Source organism: Oculina patagonica, chromosome 12 (genome assembly GCF_052425735.1).
Source record: "Oculina patagonica isolate OP01 chromosome 12, crgOcupat, whole genome shotgun sequence".
NCBI lineage: Eukaryota > Metazoa > Cnidaria > Anthozoa > Scleractinia > Oculinidae > Oculina > Oculina patagonica.
In genome coordinates, this window is record NC_135769.1 from 7,171,522 (window position 1) to 7,193,078 (window position 21,557).

The 21,557-nt window shown below is 38.0% G+C and overlaps 1 protein-coding gene across 3 annotated transcripts in view; it reads left to right on the forward strand.

Moving 5' to 3' along the window:
- The first annotated feature begins 38 nt into the window (after nucleotides 1-38).
- Nucleotides 39-21,557, forward strand: part of LOC144631291 (C2 domain-containing protein 5-like) — a 32,261-nt gene continuing 10,742 nt past the window's right edge. For 2 of the 3 annotated variants that reach the window (XM_078489692.1, XM_078489693.1), the window contains exons 1-22: nucleotides 39-391; nucleotides 2,544-2,630; nucleotides 4,279-4,319; nucleotides 6,563-6,608; nucleotides 7,714-7,798; nucleotides 8,362-8,457; nucleotides 8,942-9,097; nucleotides 9,338-9,398; nucleotides 9,492-9,668; nucleotides 12,106-12,224; nucleotides 13,153-13,280; nucleotides 13,662-13,770; nucleotides 14,783-14,897; nucleotides 15,047-15,144; nucleotides 15,458-15,554; nucleotides 15,756-15,878; nucleotides 16,291-16,380; nucleotides 17,133-17,190; nucleotides 18,763-18,816; nucleotides 20,274-20,348; nucleotides 20,904-20,966; nucleotides 21,350-21,460. In XM_078489692.1, the coding sequence (XP_078345818.1) occupies nucleotides 302-391; nucleotides 2,544-2,630; nucleotides 4,279-4,319; nucleotides 6,563-6,608; nucleotides 7,714-7,798; nucleotides 8,362-8,457; nucleotides 8,942-9,097; nucleotides 9,338-9,398; nucleotides 9,492-9,668; nucleotides 12,106-12,224; nucleotides 13,153-13,280; nucleotides 13,662-13,770; nucleotides 14,783-14,897; nucleotides 15,047-15,144; nucleotides 15,458-15,554; nucleotides 15,756-15,878; nucleotides 16,291-16,380; nucleotides 17,133-17,190; nucleotides 18,763-18,816; nucleotides 20,274-20,348; nucleotides 20,904-20,966; nucleotides 21,350-21,460 (2,079 nt within the window). In that variant the 5' untranslated portion in view covers nucleotides 39-301. The remainder of the gene's footprint in view (nucleotides 392-2,543; nucleotides 2,631-4,278; nucleotides 4,320-6,562; nucleotides 6,609-7,713; nucleotides 7,799-8,361; nucleotides 8,458-8,941; nucleotides 9,098-9,337; nucleotides 9,399-9,491; nucleotides 9,669-12,105; nucleotides 12,225-13,152; nucleotides 13,281-13,661; nucleotides 13,771-14,782; nucleotides 14,898-15,046; nucleotides 15,145-15,457; nucleotides 15,555-15,755; nucleotides 15,879-16,290; nucleotides 16,381-17,132; nucleotides 17,191-18,762; nucleotides 18,817-20,273; nucleotides 20,349-20,903; nucleotides 20,967-21,349; nucleotides 21,461-21,557) is intronic. The other variant, XM_078489694.1, reaches the window with a different exon arrangement.

Genomic DNA, 21,557 nt, shown 5'->3' on the forward strand with positions numbered 1-21,557 from the left:
GCACGTGGCTCCGGCTTTCAAGGGCTTCTGGGAATGTGTAACGCCTGGTGAATTTTGGGAGAAGACAGCACAAGAAAATGTTGGGTTGATTTTGTGAATTTCTAAATCATTTCTTTTGCCATTACAAACTTCAAATTGCAAGATTTTGCAAACTAGAAGCAACAATGTTATTAAATTGAAGTTATGGGAGATCCAAACAAGGCATGACACCCGGGAAAGATTGTGTTGAGTTCTCTGCAGAGTGAAAACATCAATTTTTCATCTTCATTTGATATTTGGATGACGGTCTAGCGATCTCGAAATGCCAGCAAAGATTAAAGTGCGCATCGTTGCTGCTCGAGATCTTCCTGTCATGGATCGATCAAGTGACTTGGCGGATGCTTTTGCGGAGGTCAGGAATTTTTAAATGTTATTATTGTGTAAAACATAACCAAGGCTCATGAAATATACAAGTCACACCAGTTGCAGGTGGATGAATGAACAGAGCTTTGTTTTGAAATTGCTGGACAGCTCATAAAGCCGTTTTACTGCCTTTTTATTTATTTTTATGCCTAATGGTTCTAAACCCATAGGCCGTTTGATGACGCCCCCTCGCATCCTAAATATATATTTTTTTATTATGTTAATGCGGAATATCACAATAAAAGAATATCATTTTAATAAGCATTATAGGATGCAAAGGGGGCAAAATGCCGTATCCGTAAAACGGCCATTGTAACAGGCTAAAACATTGTATTCTTGCTGGGGCAGCTGGGCACAGCTCTACTGAAGGGCCCCTATATATACCTTTTTGCATGACACGTGATGGGCCCTAGTGGGGGGACTCCCTAAAATTTTATACGGGGGTTTGGCACTGAGTCTGTTCCAATTAAGGTGAATTTGTGACCCTGTTCCAGACAAACATTGGAAGTAAAGGTACCAGGGGGTTATTACGGGATGAAATTGGGTTGGCGACACTTTAATTTAGCGATATTAGCGATTTTTCAAAAAATCGGTAGGAGAATTAAAATGGCAGCCAAAATTAAGTGTCGCTAAATTTAAATCATCGCTCAATTAAAGTGAGTATAATATGAAATTACCGCCATCACACGATCGCGCTATTTTACGGTCGATTATGACGTGTATCGGATGTCTACGTGTATACATTTCAGTCATCTGGTCATTTCAACTTCACAACTGAAGTTTCAGCTTGTGAAAGTCGCTAAAATTAAGTGACTTTTGCTGCAAAATTTACGAAAAATCGCTAAATTAAAGTGTCGCTAAATACGGATTTTTTAAAATCGCTAAATTAACGTGACGCCAAAATTTCATGTAATAAGGTACCCTGTTCCAGACAATGTGTACGATGGAAAAAAATGGATAGATATAAAAAGCACTGGAGAATATCACAAAGTGTTGAATTAACGAGGGGGTGAATAGGAAAACGGACGACGGATAGAAATATTTTTGCCCGGATTTCGGACAGACATATTTTTTACGGATGCGGATCCTCGAAGCCGCAGCATGTCAGCAGGAATTGTAGGATGTAGGATCACAAGATTCTAATGTGAGGTAATTCTTTCAGTTTATCGTTATATGGTATGCTATTGCTTCAGCTATACAAACAACTCAAGATGCGTTTTTTTCACATATCCCGGCAACAAATATAACTTGGATTTTCCACTTCGGTCATTAAATTATGACAGATCGGCGGATTTGCATACCCCTATTCACCCCCCTCCTTAACTTTGTCTGTTGCATGAAGATAAAGCAAAGAGAGGAGCAGAGTTTCCACCATGTTCCAGAGAGAAAGGAAGAATTCTTTACACTGTTCCTGCAGAGTCAGGGAGGCAAAAAAGCATACCCTGTTGAGCGGCATATACATGTACCCATATAGCCCATATATGGGAGTACCCCCCCCCCCCCCATGTGATGGGTCATTCATTGTTTTGTTGTGTTTTTTTTTTCATAGAGCCTGATTGAGGCTTGATATTTATGATTTGTCCATTCAGATCTCAATTAATTTGTAGTGAGAGTGCGAGGGGGGAGGGGGGAGTTCATCCTTGGGGTCTCTGAGTAAAAATCGATCCAGTTAAGAACTAAATGTGTACACTCCCAGGTACGTAGGTAGAGCCTTGCAGTATCGTCAACCATAAGGAGTATGGACCCTCCTTTCACAAGCATGGAATTCATTCTCTTTTTATTCTCCTGAATGAGGTCTAGATTTTAAATTGAATTCTTTCAGGCAACAGGAGGAGTAACCAGGTGTACCAATTAGTTATTATTTAGACAACCTGACACAATGGTAGAGGGGTCATCCTATTGCCTAATTCCATGCCCCCGGGTGGGTGATAGGGTGGAGGGTCATCCTTTATTTCACACTAAATAGAATTACAGAAAAACAAATTATTTTTAGAAAAAAAATTTAATTATTGAATTACCAAACATAAACTGAAGATATCAGGCAAACAAATCAAATTTGGGGGACAAAACTAACATACAACATAGGAAGTCTACAAAAAAAAGCCTTGACTTAAAATTATACATCCTGCATTTTCTGTTAGGTCCGACTTGGTAATGTGCTATACAAGACCGATGTGTGCAAGAAGTCTCTTAATCCATGCTGGAACTCTGAGTGGTTCAGATTTGAGGTAGAAATTAACTCACTCATCTCCTTTTCTATACCTGCCAACTTTTTCTGGGTCAAAGGCGTGAGATTTTATCCTGAGATTACCAGGATTTCCGAAGATGAAACGACCATATCTGAAGTATTCTGAAGACATTTCGAACATATGCTGAAGCCCAGTGCATGGACGTGTTTTGCTAAACATGACCTCGTTCCCAAAGCTTTTCTTGTCAAAACTCAAAGATTTCGGGAAAGTATCGTCATTTACTCATTTTACATGGAGTTTTCGTTTCTCGCATTGGTTTGAGTTTACATATTTTTAACAAGGTGTGTAGTAGGCGGTAGGGGGCCAAGTATGGTTGTAATGACTCAAATTTTTTGACTAGGCGAGAGAAATTGGTTCGTAAGCGTGAGTTGGCGTGAGATCGAAGTTAACAACGCGCAGGTGTGAGAGTTGGCAGGAATACTTTGCACTCCTATAGTTGACCATAAGGCTATGAGTATAATTAATTAATAGACATATTTTTATTGCTATCATGAGAGAGGTGTAAATTCAGTTTTCATAAGCACAAGACAAAGAAAAAACTTTTAGTCCTTGATGGGAGCCTAACCCATGACCTTCTGGACTCTGTCAGATGCTCTAACCATGGAGCTACGGAGAGACTCATGGCAAGCTAGCCATTTACTAGGCTAGTATGTGACATGCATCCTATATGCTGTTATGCTTTCACCACTAATTTTTCTCTGATTTGATTGCTTTAAATTGACCACATGTCGCAATAGTATTTATCAGCGGAGGACACTATTTAACAATTAGACGGCGAGCTCGAGGTTTCTATCGGCTGATAGTTGGTGAGGGGCGAAGCCCTGAGTCAACTATCAAATGCCGGTAGAAACTGAGAGTGAGCCGTCTAATTGTGTTAGCACAACCCACTGACCGATCTATTAAACTCAGAATATCGCTAGAATTGATTTATTGAAGGTTTTGATTGATAAAAGTCAGCGAATACTAAGCGCGTGCTCCGAGAGCCGTCTTCGGATCGATATTAGGCACCTGTGTAGCCAATCAGATTGCGCGATTACCAATAGTAGGTCAGTGTGGTTATGCTAACAGCGCATAGTACCTGTCTGAGGAAAATATCCAGAAGGATAGTAATCATCCATGAAATTGTTTTGTAAGGAAGCGGGCCTACAAAAAAAACACTTAAATCATTTAGTGTGTTTCTTGTCTGGTTTTGTCTCGTTTGTTAAATTTCGGCTTTCAAGTCTTTCATCCTTAAAAGTAAAAATAATTCAAGATGCTCGTTTTTCAATGGGCATGCAGATGAAATTTTAGTGGTGAACAATAAATACAATATCTAGAGTGTTTATGTCTCGGAATTATCTGTCTGATAGTTGCCCTCTTGGAAATTTGATGTTCTTAAAACTAGCATATTATTAGCCCTCGAAGCTTCGGTTCTTGGGCTATTTGTTTTAAGAAATCAAATTTCCATTGTGCAACTATCAGCCGATAGTTCCTCGACAGAAACACTCTATTGTTTAATTAGGATTGGCAATCTAAAGAAAGCATCTTTTGCCTTTTAATTAAAATTTGATGTTCAAAAGTATTGTTCTTGTAAGAATCAATCATTTTTTTTGAAGACTGGTTAATTGCTTTAATTGATTACTTCCAGGCTGATGATGAAGAGCTTCAAGATGAACCTTTGCAGATCAGGTAAGTGACTCCATTTTGATGTATACAGTGCTGTAGGCATGTCCCGGGAGGCATGTACTACTTGTCATGGGAGGCATGGTGGCCTAATGGTTAGTACGCTGGACTCCAGATCGAGCGGTGCAGATTAGTATCCTGGCTGGGGTCATTTTGTTGTGTTCTTGAGCAAGACACTTTACTCTCATAGTGCCTCTCTCCACCCAGGGGTATAAATGGGTACCAGTGAATGTAATGCTGAGGGTAACCCCCAGGGGGGTACTCCAGCTTGTAAATGACGGGGACGATCAAAGGATTTTTTTGGGTTTGAAATTTTTGATTCCGGGATTTTTTGGGGTTGGAAAATTTGGCAAGTATTTTTTTGGGTGACTTGATTTAACCCTTTGACCCCCAAGTTTTCCTCAAAAAACGCGTTTTTTTTAGCCGCTAAACTGAAATTTTGGTGCTATGGTCTGGAATTTACCTCAACTTTGCTAAAGAAGCACTTCTTTACACTTCAGCAACATTTTCATGAAGATTCTGTGTAAAATTGTACAATATTTTACTTTCAATTGGTGCATGCGCATAAGCCAAAATTTGGACTTTTTTTTTTTTTTTTTGCTGAACCGTTCCAAATTTTTTTTTTTGCCCCTTTTGCTTCCTTTTTTTCTCGCTTTCTTATTCTTGTTACTTTCTACTCTTCATATCCTATCTTTTGGCCAAAAAAGTTTTGACATTATCAATGGAAAAATCCTGAAAAGGGGACCTTGACCAATTACAGGTGTACTGGCCTGTTTAACAACGATTTTGCACCAAAAATGGATTTTGTTTTTCTTTGATTAGCTCTGTCAGAATGCAACTGATATTCAAAATGAACAGCCCTGTAGAAAGGTCGATTCAAGCTCTATCAGATTTTCATCACGAAATTCCACTGACGTGCTAATTAATGACGTCACAAGTGAATCAATGACTGCACCTCCAAATAGCGCCTGAATGCGCGTTTAGGAGTGAAAGGGTTAAATAGGGGATTTTTTGGGGTATTAAAATCAAACTAAAGTGCCTTGGCGCGGCCTTGACAATTTAGGGGTAATTTGACTAAGGATTTTTTTTGGGCGTTTTTTTTGGTCCAGGGATTTTTTTGGGTAATGTCGGGAGACTAAGGGATTTTTTGGGGTCCTGAGTTTTGCCTCCATTCGATCATCCCCGTCACTTTGATTCCGGAGTACCCCCCCTGGGGCTGGGGGTAACCCTGCAATGGACTAACATTCCATCCAAGGGGGAGTAGAAATTTACTCCTAGTTGCTTTATATACTACTGAAACTGGAAAAAGCTCTGGCCTGATGGGCTACTAGACTCAAACACATAACCATCCAAGTTAAGACTATTTTAGTGGTCATGGGGACTAAAATTTAGGAGCTGGCGACTAAATTGGAACGGAAGTTGCCAGCCTGGCAACTTAAATTGAGAAGAAGGTTTGAAAGCCTGAGCTTAATTTAGCAGCTAAAATTTTTCACTGGTGACCAAACTTGAGCAGTTGGTGGCCAAAAAAACTAACTTGGAGGGTTGAACACAGACTTTACCTTTACATACTACTTCTACAACCTTAGACAAGGTTCCACTAGACAATGTAGTGAGCAAGTTGTCCAATAACAGTGACCACAGAAGACTAGCTAGCTAGCATGGGTATTATCCCAGGGGGGTACTCCGTCTTGTAAAATAATGACGGGGATGATCAAATGGAGGCAAAACTCAGGACCCAAAAAAATCCCTAAGTCTTCTGACATTACCCCCCAAAAATCCCTGGACCAAAAATAACCCCCCAAAAAATCCCTTGTCAAATTACCCCTAAATTGCCAGGAGGGGCAATAACATAACAAAGAGAATGCTCGTTTTGTTTATTTATCATACCATAAATACGCCAAGGCCGCGCCAAATTTTCCAACCCAAAAAAATCCCGGAATCGAAAAATTTCAAACCCAAAAAAATCCTTCGATCATCCCCGTCATTGACAAGCCGGAGTACCCCCCCTGGGGGTATTATACATCTTTATTATGTATCATTCTATAGATATCCAAACATACATGCCCTTACGAATCCTACATCGTTTATGGCTGGCATTTTATCAATCATGATTATTGTATTTTTTATAACATATGTCACTCAAAGACTTACTATAAAATAAAAACAGGCCTAGTTGTAGTTTAAAGAGACATTCTGGAGCCACACCACTTAAAGAATTTTGATTGTTTTTTTTTTTGTATTAATGTTAGAATTATGGACCACGACACTGTGACAGCCCATGATGCCATTGGAAAGGTAAGATTGTGAATAACTGAAAACTGTTTCCCATCAACTGGACTTTTTTCAGGTAACTATAGAACCGTGGTCAGAGGGTGTAACCATTTTCAGTGTAACCCTTAGGGGTTTCCATAAAAATTTGAAGTAGACTACATGTAACTGACTGTTTGAAAGAATCTTTCTTTAATTCCTTATCAGTAAATTTATTTAGGGAAAAAAGTAGCCAACTTCTCTTTCCCTCCTGGTTCCTACAATCCCTTGGCACTGTGGGATATGGGCCTCACCCCTGGAGGCAGGTCCGGAACATTTAACCCAGGGTGGATACCCCCTGTACCACCTGATCTGTCCTCCCCCCAGGAGGGCTCCCCTCCTGGGCCCCTAGACCCAAGTCACGCTTCCCTGCCACCCTTATTTTACCCACAACCAGTGTGTCATTGTCACTTGTATTACTGTTAGCAAAAACTCAACCAGCCCTCAAAAAGAGGATCATTAACTGACTGTTTGAAAGAATCTTTCTATAATTCCTTATTAGTAAATTAATTTAGGGAAAAAAGTAGCCAACTTCTCTGAGCAAAAAAGGGTGTAGTAGCCAGTGTTTTTTTAGCTGTCAATTCTAGTCCAACTGCCTGTTACTATGAAAGACACTATGCACCCACCTCTAGAAACCTTTCCAATCTGTTCATAGTTAAATGTGTGTGGCATTAATTTAAGAACAATAATAAAATATCACATCAAGACTGAATTGGAGACCAAATATGCGATGTGGCAGTAAACATGAGATATTTAAGTGTGAGTAATATAGGCCTGCAATAAGTGCAGAAGGCTGAAGCTACATATGTTCTTTGCACACATTGCAGACCTATGATTTTTTATTATTATTATTGAATCAACACTTTACAAAATAAAAAGATAAGATTTAACCTACACTTATGTGCAATAGATTTTAACTTTACAATTTAGTTTTTCAAGGCTTTTTTTTTACACCGTATACAAATTATATAAAGCATACAAAATTATAAGTACAACAGTAATTACTTTACCTTACCTAACTTATTACTTAACTTTACTTATTCTAGATGTTTTCCTTAAATGGTAGTTGATAATTATTGTAATCTTCTCCCAGGTAAGCATTAGTTTAGGTCCTCTTCTGACACAAGATCCACCTGGAAGTATTGATGGATGGTTTCCAATATATGACACAATGCATGGTATGTTGTAATATCATTAATTCTGCAAATAAACCCTACCAATCCCTGAAAATAAGCCCACATCATAAAATAATACCCCTCCACCGAAATCTCAGATGCTAAAATCATTCCAAAAATATCCCTCAAAAATGGTGGCCATACTCCAGGGAAAGGTTAATGTCCGCGTACGTCTTTGATACTGGATATCCATATTATGGACACTTGACAGCTGTCAAAACAAGGCATCAGCTGAACAGTATCACATTACCATATCACAGGCTCAGGCGAAGATCTCATCAAGGGCACATATCTTTTTTAAGGTGACCGCTGACCAGATAATGGGTTTGCCATTGAATCGTAGTCTCATTTTTTCTGTCTATGGTCAGTCAATGTAGATTTACTTGAAGGGCAAAGTGAAGAACAGGGGAGCTATGCTTTTAGGTGTTGCTAAATCTATTTAATATTTTATGTTTTTAGAGGATAATCTTAGTGACTATAGGACTTGTTTTGGGTTTCATATTGTTATGTTAACTTTAAACAATTTTGTGTGGTAGCTTTAACTGGTCTGCTGTTCTGCTTTATAGGTATTCGTGGTGATGTGAAGGTCATTGTAAAGGTGGACTTCTTTGTCGATTCCAACAAGTTTAGACAGAGTTCTTGTGGTGTACAGTTCTTTTATAGTGAGTGGAATTCTGAAATAATACTTCTAGTATTAGGATACATGTAAGTTCATCTAAACTAAATGCACATCTAGCGCCATGGACAGTGCATGTTAAACAATGTCATTTGACTTACCAGAGATAACTAAAGTAGTAACAGTAACTAAGGTCTTTGGAGGCAGTGTGGCCGAGTGGTTAGGGCGCCTGACTTGAAATCCAGAGGTGCCGGGTTCAAGTCTCATTTTGACCACTACCTGGAGTTGTTTCTCAGCAGACCTGAGTTCAACTCCTCGTCCACGCTTGTAAATAGCCAACTGGTTGGCCTCCTGCCAGTTGGGATTTTTAGCATTGTTATGTTTAATAATTTTGTAATATTTTCTACTGTTTGAATGCTTGGCCCCATTCGCACAAGTTTGTGCTAAATCAGTCACCAAGGATGCACAAATATTATGTTATTTTTAACTGAAAATCTTACGTTTATAAAAATACCACCTTTCCATTTCAGCTTGTTCTGTCCCATTTGGCCACAAAGCTCTCGTCATTCATGGGTTTGTAGAGGAGTTGGTTGTCAACGATGATCCAGAATACCAATGGATTGACAAGATAAGAACACCGAGGTCTTCTAATGAGGCACGACAGAGACTCTTTACCAAGCTTTCAGGTTCTGAACAACACTAAAATTTTGTTCTTTGAACTTAGTTGTTTTCTCCTCACGATATTCTGCTAGTGCTACAGATGTGACCGAGCCACATAAGTTAGTGAGTGAGGTACAGATAATACATGCAATGCATGCACATATTAAAGGCATGCATTAGTGCATGCAAAATTAATGACAAGATAGTTTAAGAAATGTGCCTTTTGCTACATTATTTTAGACTGTGGCACATTTTGTTTTAAACAGGAGAACTCCAACGAAAGATTGGTCTTAAAGTTTTGGAGGCTGGAGGAAATGCAGTAATAGGGTAAGAGTGTTTTTTTTATTAATAAATTATGGTGAATAGTTTCATTACAGCCTTTGAACAAATTTACTTTGATCATTCATTTCCTCCTACTAGTTATCGGCAGTGCTTTGACCTTGAGGGTGAATATGGCATAGTAGTAAGAGGCATTGGTACTGCTGTGACTCTGGCCAGTACTGTTCCCATTACAGGAATTTCTCGTCCGTCCACTCCAATTCATCCACTGACATCCTCAGGAGAAGTGGGCCCTGGAAGCCATGTCTCCGAGTCTGGGTGAGCCGATCTTCGTAGATCTCTGCTTTCAAATTCCCCATTTCATAATTTGGTACTTTGCTACCTTCTGTTTCTGTGAGCCGATCCATTAATTTATGAAAGCAAGGTTTTCAATATATCAGAAAGATGAAAAACAACAGATGTGTTTTGAAATAAGGAGAGAAAATGAATTTGACACACGCCCACAAAATGATATTCTGATTATATTTCATGCATTCTTTTCTTACCAGTAATTTCTGACAGTTAAACATTTACTTTTTATTGGAGGCTTTAGACTATTGGCTTTCAAAACTATCAGCTGTTGAATCTATCTTAGTGAGAAAATTATGCTGAGTGTAACTTGTTTACAAATGGTATTCTTGGTTTTCAAGTTACGTCATAAAATTCTGAAATCAAAATTCACTAGGCCTGCTAAATTTTCGTTGTCATTAGGTGAAACATAAACTAAAAATATATGTTTTTGCAAATTTCCAGATCGATAGTGTCATTTGTTTTTAAAACAGAGCATTTTGAATATTTGAGTTCTCCGTCGTATGTGACATCAAGCGGAGTGCTGTGACATAGCTGTTTTGTTTGAAAAAAGGCCTTTCCTTTCCATTTTGTGCAGATTGAACATTTTAGATATAATAAGTGGTGTTTATTGGAAAGTGTACTAGCTCTTAAGGCAAGGATAGTCACTGTTGTAAACAGAATTGAGTTCCAGATGGTTCTCTGACATCACGGCAGCCATTACTGTGTCCCTTGGAAGGACACAGTTATGGCGTCTCCATACTAAGCTTTATAAATTTGCATGGAAAGGTTCGGCAAATAACTCGCGAACGGTACACCGTACAGACCCGAAACTATTTTTGTTGTTTATCTATTTATCATCTATAATATTTGAAATTCATAGCTTCACTAGTTGAATGGTTTTGAATTTATTTTTTGATTGCGTGACAGTGAAAACCAGCAATTAATTAAACACAAGTTTCCTTGTTAATGTTAGCTTTATGGCTTTGGTGCTTGGATTGGCAACCTGTCTTAAAGGACCAATGAAAGAGATTAAGGGGCATTTCCACAGTTACGGACGTTACATTCAGAGTCATTTTTGAAACTTTAATCTAGCACAGGCAAAGAATAGGAAGATCAGAGGTTGTCCAATGTTACATTGATTATCATGTTTGTGCCTACTGACACATTAATTGAGTTATAAAAGTTTTCCACTTGACTGGCCTATATTTAAAAATAGAGCAAAAAACACACCGTTACGGACGTTACATAAAAAACAACCACATGAGCAAGAGCACTGGTATTAATGGAAAATTCATGTGAAGTGTCAGGGCTTATTGCAATTGAACTGCTCCAAATATTTGAAGTATAGTAGTTGTGTGAACCAAAAAGCTTCATTTCATTTAAACTCTCTTTCGCAATTATACAATATAATGCTATGTGAACTTTAACGTTACAGACGTTACAGCTGATGTTACGGACGTTACACTGTGTTATTATGATATTATTTTGTATTGTTGGCCACATTTTTTTGGACATAAAAGTTAAAAATGGCTTGTATTTAACATTTTATAAATCAAACTGGTTGGCACTTTATGTTAATGCTGTGAAATGTCCCAACACAGTATGAAGGACACTACATGTATTTTACGTAAGGTACTCATCTTTGAGCATGAGCGTGCTCAAACTATCTGAGCCCACAGACATATACTGGACTCCAGTGGGTATAATTCATTCCTTCTCTAAAACACTGCTTTCTTTGAGAATTCACATATCCAAAATTGCCTTTAACTGTGGCAGAAAGAGTCTAAAATCACAAGCTTCAACAATAATTGTAACGTCCGTAACGTAACGTCCGTAACAAAGTTTTGTTATCATTTTTTGGAAAATGTTGCAGTTTTTCAGGGATCGCTTTTTACCAAAGTGTTTCTAAAGAATAGTTAGCTTTGTGGCAGAAATATCTTTAAAATCTTTTAAATGGTTGTTTAAAGAATGGAAAAAGATTGTGTAAACGTTACGGACGTTACGTAACGTCCGTAACAAAATTTACTTTCATTGTTAAAAATTATTTTTTTAAAAAGTTCAGGGTGAAATTTATATTTTTTATGTATTAACTCCTTTGAGGTATTTCTTCTGATATAACTGTTTGTAGACACAAATCATTTCCAAATTTTATAAAGCAAGTTAAAAAATTTGTCTCTCACCTATTGTTTAAATTATTAAAAAATAAACACTTACTTTGGAGACCCCCCCTGAATGCGTTGCTATCACAAGTGAACTGAAACTTATTTTTCTATGTAGGGGTACTATAACTTGTCAACAATATAGTACAGGGTATGATTTTACTTCCAACCACTTTTTAAAAATCTGGATTTTTTACATTCTCACATGGAATTGCCCTAAGAACCATTAAGCTGATACAATGTTAAAACAACTATTTCCTTTCCAGATTTAACTTCCCAGAGGCATTCCAAACATTGCCAGTTCCATCCAATAAAGTCATGCCCCCTGCTCGAAGACGTATTTCATCCTCTGACTCTGATCCAGGCTCAGAATCTCCTCCTAAAGGTTAGCATCAATAAATTTATTATTAAGTAGATTTAGCCAAGCCTAAAAGCGAAGCTCCCCGGTAATTTACTTTGCCCTTTATTTACCATAGACATTAAAAAAAGTTGGTCTTTTCGGTTTGCGGTCAACTTTATTAAAACACGTTACATCAATGAGTTATACACCTGAGCCTGCAATATAGTCACGTGATACTGGTCAGTGGACACCTTCTATTGACCATAATGTGGATACCCAGTATCAAAGAGGTTAGGGTTTATCTATTTCTGAAGTGGGCGACGTACGTACGCGCCTGCGAGCCATGCCACTAACCATGATGACCATGAAAACTCAAGTCCATGGTTTTCCTATTTCTGTGGATTTTCTATGGGTATGTGGCTCAGTTCTGCGGCCCTTTGGGCTGCTGAATAGATTTGACATTATGAATTGATTTGACATTCAGTTTTCTGGGTACAGTTCTCCTGTAATTTAAAGCTCATACATCATGATCACAAACTTCTGTTAGCGCATAAGTCCTTAGCCCTTTTTCTCGCGGATGTAGAAAGAGCTGTTATTACTGTTAGGTCCACTGTCAAGATCTATGACCTAGGGAGCGTTTTTAAGTCCTTAGTTCAATTTTTGATGAGAGGCCTGGTGTTATAATGGTTATTGTGCTAGTCTCCAGATCAAGCAGTCAAGGTTTGAGCGCTGGCGGGGGTCGACATTGCATTGCGTTCTTGGCAAGACACTTTCCTCTCACTGTGCCTTTCTCCACCCAGGTGTATAAATGGGTACCGGTAAAGGTAATGTTTGGGTAACCCTTCAATTTACAAAGCTCCCGGTGTTGTGGTCTGGCCTTTACAATTGTGTAGTAAATTACAGTACGTGTAAAGCGCATTTGAACATATACATATGAAAAATGCGCTATATAAATACATTATCATTTATTTAGACCGTGTGGCCCTACTGGCCAGCAGTGCAGGGGTGGACAGCAGTAGTGGTAGTGCCACTGGCACCCCTTTCACCAAGGCCAAGGGACTTTGGCAGGTCACTCAGAAACAAAAGAGTGCCGATGACTTGGTAAATATATGTGGAACTTTTTATTAGCTACCGACTTGTTTGAACTGAATCACTGTAAATGCTCTATTGAGCACCTAAAAAGGATAACATTGAGAAGCCTTAAATTATTCATACCTGAAGCTCATGTTATTATAATAGAATTTGTAAGTCAGAATAATTTTCCATTTCAAAGGGAATGGGTATGTTAGAGTTTGAAATGTGTTTTAAGATCAAAATCATTTCAAGCTATATTTTGATTATAAGCAACGAGAGAACCAGTTAGATCAGTGGATTTGCAACAAAATAATGACTGCTTGTAGTGTCCATTGTAAATAAGCACATGTCATCGGCAGACGTCTCCCAGTCCATTCATCAGAAACAATTTCGTTTTACATCTTTCAGGAGTTTCCATTCTTCACCATCACAAAGTTCCCAGCTGGTTTTCTGAGACATATTGGTGGTGTTGTGACAGCAAGATCTGTGAAGCTTCTGGACAAAATCAATCATCCAGGTACTAATGAAAGCTTCTTAAAGCAACCTTTTAGAGAGCAATGTTTTTGATAGGTATTATTTTGTGCGTGCTTGGAAATTGAATATTTCAACAGTGAGAAAGGTGTCTCGAGATGGGACGGGACACCCCAGGCATCCCTTAAATTTATTAACATCCTTCCATTTACCTTTAATATAATATTTTAGTGTCTTGGGTTTTTCATGTGCATTTAACATGGGCATGTAGATAGTGGTAACAGCCATTTGGATGGTGACCTTCATAGTTGACTCATGCTGAGGGTCTCACTACTCGACCCCTGTACATTCCACTTTGGAATACATATTTTGAGACAAATGTTTTACAACCAGTCAACAGTACCTCATTGCATGCAAACCTACTTTAAATGAATATTTATATACACAGCTTGTCAATCTTTTGGTCACCACAAAGAATGCACTCCTCTGGGACGAGATTGCATCTCTGTCATCATTTACACAGTGGTTATGGTCTCTAGCTCTACATTTTCTCTTTAACCCACTTAATTTGGGCCATTCACAAACATAGACTTCTTTTAAATCTGTTTCGACTGTGTTTTTTACTGTAGCCAAAACCTTTGTTCTACTGCAATAGGTAGTAGGCAGTGCAATTTGTTTTGTAACCCACTTCACTTAATAACTAGGCAGTAGCAAAACTTACTTGCTTGCTTGGGAGGCATGGTGGCCTAATGGTTAGTGCGCTGGACTCCAGATCGAGCGGCCCAGGTTTGAGCCCTTGCCAGGGTCATAGTGTTGTGTTCTTGGGCAAGACACTGTAATCTTATAGTGCCTCTCTCCACCCAGGTGTATAAATGGGTACCAGCCAATTTAATGCTGGGGGTAACCCTGCAATGGACTAGCATCCCATCCATGGGGAAGTGGAAATACTCCCAGTCGCTTCATGCTACTAAAACTGGGATAAGCTCCGTCCTGATGGGCCACTAGGATCAGATGCAAACTATTTTTAATAAAATTTGCTTGCTCTCCTTTTACACCAGACGAGCCAGAAACACGAGATGCATGGTGGAGCGAAGTAAGAATGGAGATTCGATCTCACGCCAGAGCTCTAGGCTGTCATGCTGTTATAGGATACTATGAGATTACAAGCATATGGTGAGTTTTTTCCAACTGGGATAAAGTCATGTGCCTTTCTTGCATACATGCATGGCACTTCAGCTTCAAATTGGCCAGTTTACCTTTTGCCTACAAATGTGATAATTATTTTTTTTGAATACTAGTACCTTGTTGATTTTTCTTTGCAGTGATGAGCTGATTGTGTTGTCAGCATCAGGAACAGCAGCATGTATAGACCTGCAGTTAGCTACAACAGAACTTGCTGGAGTTTCTCATGGCATTCTCTGTAAGTACATATACTAGGTCATGCATTTCTATGGTTAAACTGGCATTATACAGAAATGTACCAACATAATGTTCTCGAAACATGTCACAGAATGCACAAGTTTGAACACTCACCTAATAGGTAACTTGTGTCCCAGCATCCCCAGTGGTTTACAATTGTTACAAATCCACAGCATTTGTGAACTATTAGGCCAATGTACCTCTCTTAATGTGCCTCTCCAATGTGCCTCTCTTTGTAGCAGTTTGTTAGTTATAATTAAGATACTCCCAGGATCAACATCGAAACTACATTTCTCGATTTATTCATCTTGTAGCACCTCTTGTGGAGAAAGGTCCAGCTGTGACACCAACTTTGCCAACTCACACAGATCCTGTTGAGCCAGTGACTGTGGATGTCACTGAACAGGATGGGTAAGCAAACGAAAGAGTGTGACCATATTGCTGTTGACATGCATGCAGGACTACTTAAAAAAGCTTCTTAATAGGTGATTTTAAGCCAGGAATAGCTCAGTTGGCCAATAGTTCTCATTATCAAAATGACTGGGAATGAAATTGATTGATAACTAAATTATTACAGTAAACTCAATTTTGTGTTTTTAAATGATTTCACAGGACATCACTGGGTGAAGAGATCTTGTCAAGTTCTCCTGTGCCTGGCTGTTCAGTGTGCCACATTCCATATTCCGATGTTGAGTTACCCTTCCCTATTCTACTCACGAAATGTCAAGTTTGTCGGTAAGTGTGCACAAAGATAGACCAACATGTAATTTGAAAACCCCTTTACTAGAGAAACTGTATATACCCCCATCAAAATGCTTTTAATCAGTGTTGTTAATTTCATGCAAACATAGGGGTGTGGTGGCAAGTGCGTGGTAAGTATGTCATTGGACTCCAATCAAGCAATCTAGCTTTGAATCCTGGCCAGGGTTATTGTGTCACGTTCTTGGCAACATACCTTATTCGAACAGTGTTACTCTGCCCAGAAATATAAATGAGTGCATGCCAGCAAATTGTTAAGGCAACCTCACTGCAAACTGTGGGCTAGTAGCCCGTGCAGGGAAAGAAGTGAGATGAGGTCAAAAGTGAGGTCAATTTTAAGTGCATAATGAATTAATTAATCTATTGGGGTTTTTTTCACTTGGAACAGGCACAAGAAAGTTCCTGATGTAATATTTGCTACAATAGAACCTCCAGTTGAATCACCCATTATTGGTAGAGGTTGTCTTCTCCAGGCTCGGTACATATTTCACATTTCTCACTTTGTATGCTATTTAAAGGGACACTATCACAGGGACTTTAATGCTTTTTGGTAAAAAGTACGGTACTAAAATTTGCGAATACTGCAGGTATAACAAATACACACATACATACATTATAAATGCACCAAGATGGAGATAAGAGTAAATTGTTGTTGAAGGAGGAAGGGAGCCATAATATTTTTTCTAGGTGTTTGTTCAGTCTACAAGGGCAAACTTGAAAAAAATCAGCCTGACTTTTTCAAGTTGAGTTCTAAAGCTCAGTACACTTGCATGGTGATTTTTAACAAAATTGGACCAATATTCGTAGTTTCCATATGTCTTTAGGCTCTAATATGCAGTCGAAGAACACTTTTTTAACCTAGGAAATAAAAAGAGTAGTAATAATGCCCAGGAGTATCAAAAGGTAGCAATAAATTACTGATTACATTGAACAATAATTAGTGGGTTTAACATGTTATGTGGTAGGGCTTCTGTCCACCCAGGTGTACAAATTGGCACTATTTTTGCCAAAGCTTAATGTTTGGAGATGACCTGCTATGGACTGGTATCCCATCCACCAGAGTAACAATTATGCACTTTGTGCAAAAAAATGATGTAGTTGAGCACTGAGCTGAAGAGCCACTAGCCATAGACCTCACTTTTTTAAATTAAGCTATGAAATACAAACTATAGTTCAGGAGCTCTACAAAGTCAGCTTCTTTGATATATCATAATATTGTGTTTATTTCAGTGTTTGTAGAACCAAAAAGAAGGAGAAAGGGGAAGCAAATGCAGATATTGTTAGCTCTGTAAGTACATTATAAACTGACCTTAATGAATTTTTATTTCTACTGTTCATGGCTAAACAACCAGTGAAAATAATTCCTAGTCTATAATCTATATTGTATCGTCTATCTGACAGTTGCTACCAATTTATTTTGGAATTTCCCAAACTAAAAAAGTATCGCATATCGTTGATATATGTTATTTCCAGGAATTGAGTGGAATGTAAAAACAGTGCCCCCAGCAGGTCTCTTTAATTTATTGTCATCCCCATGTACTTCATCTATATTAAATACTATAAAAACAAACTAGGTGTTTATGTGCCATAAGCATATATTTTTGATAACTATTAACTCCGTCTTCTATCAAATCTTGTCATTACAGTCAACTCTCGTTATAGCGGAAACGCTCGGGACTTCGTTTAGTGTCCGTAATAGCGAGAGTCCGTAATAGCGGGGTGTGAGGAAAAAAATGGCGTTAACATAGGTTAAATAGTATGGGCTATGACGAGCTTATCAACAGTCGTGAAAAGACTCAGTAGTCGTTAGGTATGGAGAATGACAATGGTCGAGGGTTTGAGGGTTTGATCTCTCAAAAGGAGTCGTTTGAAAGAAAAGGGCGCAAGCTGAAGTGAAAAAGCAAAGTCTGGTGTACAGCAACTGACGCAATTGATGCAAAAATAATTATTGCAGAAGACTTCTGAAGTGTGTTTCGACAAATAGTATTTAACACACTGCAATTTTCTGCAATAATGTTATGTGAGAAGTTCATGGTGTCCGCTTTATCGAGAGTCAAAACAATAAAATTGTTCTTTTGGTACCACGAAAGTGTCCGTAATTCCGTAATAGCGAGAGTCCGTAATAGCGAGAGTCATTTCCAGTCAAACCTCTATAACTTTCGCCGGGGATCTGAATTTTGTCCGTAATATCGAGCGTCCGTAATAGCGGGGTGTCCGCAAGGCGAGAGTTGACTGTACTTCAGTACCTTAACTAGTCATCTGTTTTTCTTGTGAGGGAACCTAAGCTTACAAGCCCCGTGGTTTTTTATTAGGTTCCCTCGCCATTTTGTTTCTAATCTTATATTATATTGTAGTCCTGTATATTAATTATTATCTTGTATATTGATTTTGTATTATCTATTTTTTCATAATTATATTTTTTGTTTGTGTGGCAAAATAAAAAAATAAATAAATAAATACGTGCTGTGTTGATATTAGTGAACCAGATACATGTACAACATGGAATAGATCTATTGTTCTTCCATTGCTGTTAGTGACGTGTGTGACATGTGTGATGGCAGTTATTTTTCTTGTAATGGAGAAATTGAATAGTTATGAAACGTTATTTTACATTATGGTTCTTAAACTCAACAACTGAACTGAAAGGGCTTGGGTGAATGTTTTGCAAATCAACACATTTTACCTTATTATGTCTTAGTACAAACTGCCAAGAGGGGTTGCAGCCATATTTTCTATTGACAATTATTTTTACAATGCAGTTGTATCTCTAGAAATTTCCAAAGGGCTGTAAATACTAATAGTGGATTTCCTCTTTCCATACTAGCTCTATTATGATGTTCATGTGTTTTATTCTTTCCAGATCTTACCATTCCTAGAATATGAACTTCATCAGCAGCTGTTAAACAAATTAAAGGTACTGCTCAATAAGATAGAATTACCCTCATTGTTAAGTCAAAGACTTGCAAAATTAGTTTGTACGGTTTTTAAAGCAATTAATAACGATCACGCTCCCAAGAGCATTAAAAAGTTCTTGGATTTTAGAGACGTCAGATACGATCTGAGAGTAACCGACATCCTGAAACAGCCAAGGGTCAACACCACCACCTACGGCCTCAAATCGTGGCGTTGCCTAGCGTCAAAGCTGTGGAACTTACTTCCAGATTCGTACAGAACCAACAGATCTCTTAAGGCCTTTAAAAATAGTATAATGAAAATTGACCTTTCGGGCCTTTTAACCTAATTTTAGTAGTATCGACTCATTTATTGTACAGCATATTGTATATATAATAATTACTTTAGATTTTATCTCATCATCCTGACTTATATATTTTTATTTATTTATTCACTTATTATCATTATTTTTATTTTTTATTTATTTTTTATTTATGTTTTATTTTTTCTTAACTAATTTACCGTAGGAATACCTGTAAACTAGCTGGTGGGACATTTCTGCAATGTCACACCTTATTGCTAAGTGTATGACACATTAAACGACTATTGTTATTGTTGTTAAAGGTACACCAAGACATGTAAGTCAAAGTAGATTTGATTTTCAAAACAAGGTGTGGTCTGATGGATTCCTGCCCACTTGTATAACAACCCTCTCTGCCTCTTCCATTCCTCCTTGTAGACTGTGATGGTTAAGGTCATTGCCCCGAAATAAAACTGAACATAGATTTTAAACCAAACTTCGCCTACTGGTTTATTACTTCAAGGGAACTTAAATTTTGAAATAAAAAAGGGGGGTCACCAGATTCGTTTTGGAGCAGGACGACCATGTATATTCCATATAATTTCTTTATAATTCCATTGCGAGTACTGGCTAAGTACACTTTTTTAGCGATAATTTATTTTTCAAACACATGAATTGATCTGTTTTCATTTTACAGAAAGAATTTGATCGCTACACCCAAAATATGAGAAAAAATTGATAGGTCACCAGGCTCGTTTAGGAGAAAGTGACAATTTACTTCTCTCGCGGACTAAGCCGCATAGAAAAAAGCCGCCATTTTGTTGATTTGCACGCGCGCTAATTACGCGTAAAATTCTGCGCAGTAAGGATGCGCAATGCAAAACAGGGCAATGACCTTAATCACAATCCACCAACAACCCCTCCCACCCTATCTCCTTCTTTAAATTAAACAAGTTAACAGCAAGAAACAAAATGTCTGTGTGGCCAGTTTATTTGATGTTTTCTTACCTAATTCCTTTTTGTGTATAACATTGCATTTTCCTGGGAGTAGTCTCGACACCATCTCTTGTTTCCCATTTTGAACTTTCACTGAGCTCTGATTCAACATAAAACGAGAAGGTAATTAAATTCACTTTAAGGTTAGTTAGCGAGCTTATTGATAAATGTTTACTTGACAGGTCAGAGGAATGAATGCACTGTTTGGGCTTCACCTTCAGATTTCAGTGGGAGAAAGCCTTATTGTTGGAACTGCAGTAAGCTCTTTTAGTTTTGCAATTATTTATTGGATATATCATAGTTCTAGTTTTACTTAATCTCTTGCATTTTTCGAAACTTTCTGGTGAGAAATATTGAATTACTCGTATTGAAATGTTAAGAAAACATGGCATGAGACATACCTTAAGTTCTGCTTATTTACACCTCCTGTCTGATCAATGAGCTCTTCCACTCCTTAGACATTCAACACCCCAAACACCTCTGTTTGATAACAGACCACTTGCTTTGAATAATTGATGTCACTTTCTAAGTATACAAATGCATTACCTTACCCTTAAGTCTTCTCCTCCTTTCTTTATCTTCTTCCCAGATAGAAACACAAGCAACACAATATTGTATTTAGCCTTGCTCTTGCTGTCAGTCCCTTGCTTCACCTGCAATCTAATTTCTTTTACCTCTACCACACATCTCTCAACCAAAGTAATAGAAGGGCCGAGCCAACAACCTCAGCTTTAAGTGTTGCTAAGGTTTTGAAGGCTATAAGTACTGTTTTTGTACCACCATTTGCAATTAAGTTTATAAATTTCTTGCAGTCATCCACAGCAGTTTTCTTAGCTGCTTTGCCTGCACCACCATTACTGAAGATCACTGGACGGGTAAGTCAACTGTTTTGTATTAATTTATTCAAAATGTAAGATAACTATCAGCAAATACTTGAAGTAGATGTTGCTGTTTACCCTGAGTTGTGTTAAATCTCAAACCCTATTTTTTATGTACTCCTACTTGAAGTTGTATTATGGTAGTATCAGTCAGTAAGCCTCACTAATGTTTATTCACAGAATGTTTTTAAAGCTTGTTTTACTTAACAACTTTAGGACACGTTGAAGCTTGATTGGCATGAACTGGGAATAAGGTTCTCATTATATCAGCTCTTGTTCAGTCTTTGAGTTACTCATTGAATCACTTTGTTAGACTTCATGGTGGCACAGTAGCATAAAGGAGACAGGATTAACCATGTTTTTTGATGCTCTGTTACCAGCGTAACTTGTCTGTGGAAGAAGATAAGAGACTTGCTGAGATCCAGAAACAAATTGTGGACACAACTAACAGGAATAGAGCCAGCTTCAGACTTAAAGATACTGTCCATGTAGTAAGGATCTAGCGTGACTAGGGATTACAATTAGTATTACAGCACTAAGAGCGGCTTTTTTTCGTTATCTTGTATGCAGTTAACATGCATATGGCCG